Genomic DNA, 9,564 nt, shown 5'->3' on the forward strand with positions numbered 1-9,564 from the left:
TGATATGCACAAGTTATCCCCACCTTGGGAAGGACCTTTTGTGGTCAGCAAAAATTTGCACAATGGATCATACTACCTTATCGATGTTCGAGAGCACAAAGACTCACGTAAATCGGAGGAGGAGACCCAGCGGCCGTGGAATATATCTCTTCTTCGGCCTTACTATACTTGAGCCACAGGCTCTTCTTATGTACATACTTATGACAATGTATATATTATATAATAAACCAGAGCCTCAGCTAAAGCGGGGTATCTGTTGTTTTTTACATCATGTGTGTTACATCGGAGCTTCTACTTCTAAAATGGAGTTCTACTAACCCGGCTTATAAAGCCACACAGATATACAGGGAATCACTAGGGGGCTTGGTTGTATTTGAACCGTAGCTACACCTCTTGATAGGCTTAATGCCAAAAAGGAAATTATGTGGAACCAAAGAGAGTCTATTGCAAAAAGCACAACTCAAACATAGGTACCCACTGAGCACAGCTCAAATATTACTTGGGGGCTCCTTGCTTCTCAAAGAACAACGAGCTTGCACCCTTGTAATAGGCTATCAAGCCAGGCTTGGAAGCTAGGTGTATTCACCTAAAACCCCGGGTTATCCCACCTCTTTAAGTAATCCACTCCGTCCAGGTAAACCTGGTATGACCCATCGAACGTTTGACAAGTCAATCTCATAGACCCTGAACTTGTCAAAGTTAAAACGATGATTGGTTAAAAATTGAGGTCCATCTTAGAAGGCTTTGAAAAATGGTTTAACTCAGCGGCCTGACAGCCTATGAAAAGCCTCGATTTAGGCCCTAGCAGCCCATGAAAAGCCTCGCATATTTTTCTTGTATTCGTTGCAAATGTCTTAACCTCTTTTGACAAGGGATTTATGAATATTTTCTGGTAAACCAGTGTATATTACAACCTGGCATGGCTTTCAACGCTCAGTTGTGAGTACATGATCAGTTCTAAACCGGCAATAATTTGATCCGGTCTGGTTGACTAGAAGTCACCAGAATTAGATGCACAAACCGGTGTTTATCATAACCAGATACAGTTTGGTTATGAACCGACAAGGATGCAAGAAGTCATCAATACTCCAGATTGGTGTTATCACCCTTATTCTAACAACAGTTGGTCAGCCAACGAGATACATCACAGGTATCATCTATTTAATATCTGGTTATTACAATCTTGGTTATCATGACCCGTCCAGTGGTAAACCACTAGGGCACTTTCGAGTTCTTATATGCAGGAGCAAATCGAATAAGGCAGTAATGGACTATGTATATAATAGATCCCAAGGTCATGGTGAGTTATCAGTATCAAGCAAAATAAACATGCTCGATGGCATAACAGATAAAGTGTTTATGCTATCCTATTACAAGGCGCTTTAACAGCCCACACAGAATAATTGTTCCCATAATGAGTGGCAGACTGCGATTGATAAACCGGCCTCCAGTTTAGGATTCCTCATCTGGACGACTTGAAGATTGAGGATCATCTTGAATTGGCGCATCCTCCTCATCTCTACCCAGTGGCTGGAAATCAATCGGTGTCCAATCGATTCCGGTTAAAGCTTGGAACACGGCCTCTTCACTTATAAGGTTGGAAGGATCAATGTCAGGGGCATAAGTGTGCTTACGAATTGGCGGAATAAAATCTTCTACATCATGTATTGTTGCAGGATATCTCTTCTGATCCATATTATATACTGGCTGGTAATGAGACAGATCTGTTTCATCCGCCAATTTGCTTGCAATGGGTTGCAGTTCTCTTGTCAGCCTTCGGAAATCATCATTTTTGAATTCCAAGCCATCTTCTTTCACGCCGGGATAGCCTTGACAAATTTCTGCCGGTTCAAGATCTAGAATCCACGCCTTGGCCCGGATTAGCGCGGTCAGCGCACCTGACCTTGCGGCTGATCTCTTCAGTTCATCCAACCGGGCAGGCAGCATGGACAGCTTTTCGATGGTTTCTTTTATCAGCGTTGGAGGAGGCTTGTTAGAAGCTGCAGTGCAAATGGCTCGTTGGGATCTAGAATACAACCGTTCTATCAAAGTATAGGCCGCTTTAAGCTTCATCCGCATGTCGGAGCCCAGATGAGTAATGCGGGTCCCTGTCATGGTAAAGCATCAGTAAACCGGCCATTGATAAGATATTATGAATTGGAAAAACTTCATATGAGGATACTCACCAGATACAGCAGAGGTCATGGCATTAATCTATCGTTTTAAGCCGGTCAGTTCTTCAACCACCGACTTCAGGGCTGCTTCTGTGTTTTCGGCCTTCTTTGTTAGACCGGCCTTCTTTGTATCCCAATCTGCACGCTCTTTATTAAAGGTTTCCTTCAGCTTCTCCATGGATGCTAAGACATTAGTCAGTTCTTCCTTGGCTTTGGAAGCTTCCGCTTGCTAAGATTTAATGTTCTCCTGAAGTTCAGCGGTTTAAGCATCCTTCTTACTCAGCTCGGCCTACAAAGGCAAGATAAATTATCAATGGGATATGTATATTTGAAGTACCAAGCGTATAACAAGTTATGCACTTTGTACTTGGGGGATAATGCCTATTTGCTCTATTATCAGAATTTTTTGCAAGTCCCAAGTACAATGCACGCATTATCCTTGACACTTGGGGGCTAATGTACATCTGTTCAAAGTTGAAGCATTGATTAAAGACCCGGTTTACCTTGGAAAGATAAACCGGCCCTTGGGGACTATACAGGCGAAAAGTATAGGAAAACAATGATCAAGTACAAAATTATTTTAAAGATTACTGGATATGTGAAAGATAAGCATGCAAGGATCAAGATATTAAAAAGTCCTGATTTATGATTGCCATCCTAAACTGGCCCTTGGGGGCTACTAGAGTTGATCCTTACAAATTGGATTTAAGAAAGGACAAGCAATGAAAGTACCTCATAGCGCTCCTTCATCAGGTTCACTAAACCGGCTTCATAATCACGGTTTGAGTGCAGATGATTGAGAAAGCCAGAATGGAGTTCTTGAGCACTGAGGTGGGCATAGCTTGATAAATCGGTGCTCCATTTTCATTTTCCATTGCAGCACGTTCTTCTTTAGTGCTATGTTTGGATAAAGCAACAGGGTTAAGAGGTTGTCGGAAATAGCCGGCCTTGGGATAAGAAGTGTCAGAAGTGGGTGAGACCTCAGGTTGGTGTTTCCGGACTGGGGTATTAGGTAAACCGGTCGAGGTGACCGTTTGGCCGCTGTGTCGGGTTGTGCACCGAGCCTCGTGCTGCTGCTTCTTCAAAATAAACACTACTAGGGAAAAGGCTACTAGCAGCGTGGGTAAAATGGCTACTAGTAGCGCGGGTACTTGCGCTACTAGTATCGCACTACAGCTAAAAGTTAGTTGTAGCGTGGGTCGAACCCGCGCTACTACTAACTTTGTTAGTAGCAGCGAGGGTTCAATCCGCCCTACTGCTATTATGAACCGTGCTACTGCTAATGAAATAGTAGTAGCGTGTCTATAGTCCCAACGCTACTAGTATCCTAAATACTAGTAGCGCGCCATTTTATCCGCCACGCCACTAGTAACTTATTAGGAATTAAAAAAATAAAATCAACCAAATTCATTCTATCACACAGTTGTCGTATCTTCTCCAGTTCCTCATTGTAGCAGCAACTCATGTATAATTTCATTCTATCGCACAGCTACATAAGCAACTACGTTCCTCCTTGTAGCAGCAACTCATGTATAATTCCATTCTATCGCACAGTTACATAAGCAACTACCTATGTAAGGTGTTATGGCCCGATCCGAAAATTGGACCACTCATCAGTGTGAGGCGCCTGCCTGGCCAGTTCTCGCGGCCTGCAGCTGCGACGAAACACATTGGATAGCCTCGAAGAGCCACACCTGACTGACGGCAGCCGCCGCCTTGAGTTGCGACTTAGTCACGTCCCTCGCTCTGGCCCTTAGCTCCAACAGGACCGGTCGATGTCGTCCTTGTGCCTCACCACCAGCGAACGGAGGAAGCCATCGTACACGTGCCCCACTCCCCGCACTCTGAAACCCAAACATCATTAAGATTCAGATTCAGAATTGGCCACATATCGAATCAAGTATATCTAAATGTTGATCATCTCTCGGGCTCGGGGTGTCTGGTCGACTGCTTACCCGTGTGCTGGGGTGACAGAGGTAGAGAACGAGCAGCAGCTTCGCTTCTCTGTACATCGGCAGCCACGACACCGTCCAGTCCACGAACCTCTCGACGACCGTCATCGTCACTACCAGAACCCTGCAGCATTACAAACAAAGGTTTAGAAACTTCAGATTCTTCAGAAGAATGGCACGAAAAAACAATGCGGCACATGTAGATGCCAATGTGCAACATTTTTTCCAGAGATTCTTATTTAAGCTGTAATGCACAATTGAAGCTATAAGCTATTTCCTAGTAGTGAAAAGTGCAAAGAATAGTTATATAAGAACGCATATAGATTTGAAAAGTGCATAGAAAACATAAAGCTCAAAAGAAACACAAAATCAAGCAAATCATGCAACCACATAATCAAGAGAAACTAAAGAAAAGCACTATCCAGTATAAGATACTTCATTAGTTGCACGTCGGGAGAAACTAATGAAAAGCACACAAGGTGTAGTTAAGTAGTTAAGGACACAAACCCTAGAATAGATACCAGTTGCGACAGTATTTGGAAAATGTCCTGATTTTCAATCAAAACACATAAACTTAGGTTGTTGAATGCGCAAGGAAAACAAACAGTTCAGAAATGAAGCTAGCTCTTCATATAAACAATAGATACCCATACCAAGTAGTTCAGATATTGATCTATCTACAATCTGATGCATTTTTTAGTTTTAACCACCTAGCTGTAGTAAGACACCAATGTTTCTATGGCTTTATGGTTAAATGGAATTTTTTATTCCACTTGGTTAAGTAGTCATCTTTTAATTCACACTACCACCACAATTGGCTCTACTATATACTGTTATCTGGTACAAGAGAGGTAATTATAAGTTTAGCAAGGTTCTTTTGCGAGGATTGATGGGTCAAAGAAGTTGCAGAATATAATTGGCCAGACATCGACTAAGTGGGTTCAACACAAATCGATGGATGCACTTTGGTGGCTCAAAATCGTGCTTATCTGCAGAAAAAATAGCACGTGTAGCATACTTTCGACCTGCACTCCAGAAGCAAATATTCATGATCACCCAATCAAATTCAATCCAGATCAAGATGCATATGGCTCTACTCAATACTATTATCTCGTACAAGGGCGAGGTAATTATAAGTTTAGCTTAGCAAGTTTCTTTGTGAGGATTGAGAAGTCAACAAGGTTCCTGAACATAATTTGCTAGAGATTCCTATGCTAAACCAACTAAGTTTGTTCAATACAAATCGATCTAGTAGACACACTCATGGCGGCTCAAAATTATGCTTATTCTGCAGACAAAAGCCAGCTTGTGTGGCATATTTCTACCTGGACTCGAGAACGGAATAATTCATGCTCATCCAATCAGATTCAATCGAGATCAAGATGCATAGGGCTTATCTATATGATCTAGCTGCAACAACTGCAATCGCATCATCCTTGGCTATGAAAAAAATAGGTAGAATTACTGGATTCCCTTGCAGAAGCTCACCTGTGAAGAACTGGAGGAACTTGACGGGCAACATGACGGCCTCCTACAGCGCCTGCTTGGCGCTCTCAAGCCCGACGACGTTGTTCCACTTGATGTTGGGCTTCTCAGTGATGATGGCGGAGTTGAGGCCGGCCCTCAACTTGGACTGCTCGGAGTCGTCCCCGCCGGCGCCGTGCCCCCGCCATCCTTCCCCTTGGTCTTGGGGCGGGTGGCGACGGCGGCGTCGGCGCCATTGGGCGCGCCAGGGGGGCCGCCGCCGCCCTCGTCGAGGACGGCCCGGATCTCCCTGGAAAGCTGGAAAGGCTTCGCCTTTGCTGCAGATTCCGGCGGATCGGCGCGGGGGGCAGGCCGCGGGAGCGTGGGGGAGGGACGGGGCAGGGCGCGCGGCCGCCGGCGTGGCGCACGCGGCGGGGGGCATGTGGGTGAACGGACGGAGGAGAGGAGGTGGAAGGGAGGCCGGCGGCGAGTGGGTTGGGAGAGGTGAGGAGGTTGGGGATCTAGATCAGGCTGCGTGATTTTTTTTTGAGACAGACGGGGTGGGTGGTGTGGGGCGGTTGGTGGGGTGGGAGTGTGGATCGGGCTGGGGTGGACAGGCTTCGTAGTAGCGTGGGTCTTACCTGCACTACTACTACTTACTTAGTAGTAGCGCCGGTTTTATACCCCTCGCTACTACTATGGCCTATCCCGGGGGCATTGTTGGAGACCATCAGTAGCAGCGCGGGTTTATACCCCTCGCTACTACTATCAACTTAGTAGTAGCACGGTTTTTATACCCCTCGCTACTACTAATTAGCAGTAGCGCCCATTTTTAAACTGCGCTACTGATAAACTTCTGTGTATAAGGTTTTCCCTAGTAGTGAAATGTTGGATCCAAGTGAGCAAGAGGGTGAGAAAAGCTTACTTTCCGGACTGCTTGATGGATTTTTTGTGTTGGCAGAGGATCTAAACCGGAGGAAAGGATAATTACCTCTGCATCATCAGCGTGGCTTCCTTCAACGTCCTCCTGATAAATATCATTGTCAATGAGATGCATGAAAAGTGAACCAAGTGAATCAAGTTCTACCTCTGCTTCCGGTTCATCTGGGTTGTCATCAAGCTCTAAACCGATGGGTTCAGGTGCCTTCCTCTTTGTGGTTTTCTTGACGGCTTCCGTTTTAGGACAAGAAGGCTTCACCACTTTCTCTTGAGGTTTCTTTTTCCAGAACGGGTCATCACCCTGTTTAAGAATGGGTAGAGGGTATTCGAAGATTGCACAGTCCAAAAATATGTGACGCCCCAATTCAATCGTACACTAATCATGCACGCAAATGTGTACGATCAAGATCAGGGACTCACGGGAAGATATCACAACACAACTCTAAAACATAAATAAGTCATACAAGCATCATAATACAAGCCAGGGGCCTCGAGGGCTCGAATACAGGTGCTCGATCATAGACGAGTCAGCGGAAGCAACAATATCTGAGTACAGACATAAGTTAAACAAGTTTGCCTTAAGAAGGCTAGCACAAACTGGGATACAGATCGAAAGAGGCGCAGGCCTCCTGCCTGGGATCCTCCTAAACTACTCCCAGTCGTCATCAGCGGGCAGCACGTAGTAGTAGGCACCTCCAGTGTAGTAGGGGTCGTCGTTGACGGTGGCGTCTGGCTCCTGGACTCCAGCCTCTGGTTGCGACAACCAGAAAGAAAGGAAAGGGAAGAAAAAGGGGAAGAAAGCAACCGTGAGTACTCATCCAAAGTACTCGCAAGCAAGGAACTACACTACATATGCATGGGTATATGTGTAAGGAGGCCATATCAGTGGACTGAACTGCAGAATGCCAGAATAAGAGGGGGGATAGCTAATCCTGTCGAAGACTACGCTTCTCGCAACCACCGTCTTGCATCAAGCAGAAGAGAGTAGATTGAAGTCCTCCAAGTAGCATCTCCAAGTAACATCTCATAGCATAATCCTACCCGGCGATCCCCTCCTCATATCCCTGAGGTAGAGCGACCACCGGTTGTATCTGGCACTTGGAAGGGTGTGTTTTATTAAGTATCCGGTTCTAGTTGTCATAAGGTCAAGGTACAACTCCAAGTCGTCCTGTTACCGAAGATCACGGCTATTCGAATAGATTAACTTCCCTGCAGGGGTGCACCACATAACCCAACACGCTTGATCCCATTTGGCCGGACACACTTTCCTGGGTCATGCCCGGCCGCGGAAGATCAACACGTCGCAGCCCCACCTAGGCACAACAGAGAGGCCAGCACGCCGGTCTAAACCTAAGCGCACAGGGGTCTGGGCCCATCGCCCATAGCACACCTGCACGTTGCGAGGGCGGCCGAAAGCAGACCTAGCCTAGTGGCGTTCCAGTCCAATTCGGCGCGCGCCGCTCCGTCGCTGACGTCTGAAGTGCTTCGGCTGATACCACGACGTCGGGATACCCATAACTACTCCCACGTAGATGGTTAGTGTGTATAGGCTCGTAGCCAACTCAGATCAAATACCAAGATCTCGTTAAGCGCGTTAAATATCCGCGAACGCCGAACAGGGCCAGGCCCACCTGTCTCCTAGGTGGTCTCAACCTGCCCTATCGCTCCGCCACAAAGATCCACACAGAGGGCCGTCGGGACAAAGGTCCTTTCAGCCCCCAATCCGTGAATCACTCGCGGGTACTCTTCGAGCTGACCCGACTTTAGTCACCATCTGTATAGTATGTATGTATGTATAGTATATACCCGTGATCACCTCCCAAGTGATCACGGCCCGATAGTATAGCAAGGCAGACTGACAAGAATGTAGGGCCAATGATGATAAACTAGCATCGTATACTAAGCATTTAGGATTGCAGGTAAGGTATCAATAGATGTAGCAACAATGTCAGGCTATGCATCAGAATAGGATCAACGGAAAGCAGTAACATGCTACACTACTCTAATGCAAGCAGTATAGAGTAGAATAGGCGATATCTGGTGATCAAGGGGGGGGCTTGCCTGATTGCTCTGGCAAGAAGGAGGGGTCGTCAACTCCGTAGTCGAACTGGGCAGCAGCAGCGTCGGTCTCGTAGTCTACCGGAGAGAAGAGGGGGAAGAAACAATGAATACAATGCAAACAAATGCATATCGATGCATGACATGACAAGTAACGATGCTAGTGTGCCCAATCGCGGTAGTAGGTGATACCGACGAAGGGGGGAAACATCCGGGAAAGTATTCCCGGGATTTCGCGTTTTCGGACAGAAGAACCGGAGGGGGAAAGTTGCGTGTTTGGTATGTTAGAGGTGTGTGGTGGACGAACGGGCTGCGTATCCGGGTTCGTCTCGTCGTTCTGAGCAACTTTCATGTACAAAGTTTTTCCATCTGAGCTACGGTTTATTTTATATTAATTTTAAAAGATTTAACCATTTTTAGATTTATCAGAAATTAATTTAATTTGAAAACGTTTATTGCGTCGTCATTACATCAGCGGTCAGCATTGACCGTTGACCGGTCAAACAAGGCAGTGGGGCCCAACTGTCATTGACTGTTTACCTACTCAAGTAATTAAGGCTAATTAACAGTGTTAATTAGATTAACTAACCGGATTAACTAAGTTAATTAATTATCTTAATTAATTAATTATTATTTTTACTATTATTTTTATTCTTCTTTTTTTTCATTTTCTTTTTTTAAGTTCCAGGGGGTGGGGCCTGCCTGTCATTGGCTCTAGGGGGCCTAGCGGGTTCGGCGGGTTCGGGCGCTGGAGCGAACAACCGGCCAGGGCGACAGGGAGCCCCGTCCAGAAGGGCGCGGCCGTGCTGGCGGGTGTCGGGCGCGCCGGCGGGCGCCGGGCGCGGCGGCAGGCGGCGCGTGAAGGGGTTGGCGGAGGCCATGGCAGGGCACCGCGGCCGTAGGCGAGCGGCACGGGGGAGGTGGCTGGAGGCAGGCAAGGCAATGGGCGTCGGGGACCTGCACGCGGACGGGGGCAC

The 9,564-nt window shown here is 46.7% G+C and overlaps 1 protein-coding gene across 1 annotated transcript; it reads right to left on the reverse strand.

Moving 5' to 3' along the window:
- Positions 1-3,793: 3,793 nt before the first annotated feature.
- On the reverse strand, positions 3,794-9,468 carry LOC119272267. The gene is made up of 4 exons (XM_037553786.1): positions 9,363-9,468; positions 5,615-5,748; positions 4,130-4,250; positions 3,794-4,018 (listed from the first exon to the last, which is right to left on the reverse strand). Exons 1-4 carry the CDS (start codon positions 9,466-9,468, stop codon positions 3,966-3,968), a joined length of 414 nt encoding a protein of 137 aa, XP_037409683.1. The 3' UTR covers positions 3,794-3,965.
- Between the last annotated feature and the right edge of the window lie 96 nt (positions 9,469-9,564).

Source organism: Triticum dicoccoides, chromosome 3A, assembly GCF_002162155.2.
Source record: "Triticum dicoccoides isolate Atlit2015 ecotype Zavitan chromosome 3A, WEW_v2.0, whole genome shotgun sequence".
NCBI lineage: Eukaryota > Viridiplantae > Streptophyta > Magnoliopsida > Poales > Poaceae > Triticum > Triticum dicoccoides.

Coding starts and splice junctions, on each gene's coding strand:
- LOC119272267 (XM_037553786.1), bottom strand. CDS start 9,468: ATGGCCTCCGCCAACCCCTTCACGCGCCGCCTGCCGCCGCGCCCGGCG. Junction 4,251..5,614: donor GTTCCTCCAGTTCTTCACAG/GTGAGCTTCTGC, acceptor GTAATGCTGCAG/GGTTCTGGTAGTGACGATGA. Junction 4,019..4,129: donor TCTGTCACCCCAGCACACGG/GTAAGCAGTCGA, acceptor TTTGGGTTTCAG/AGTGCGGGGAGTGGGGCACG.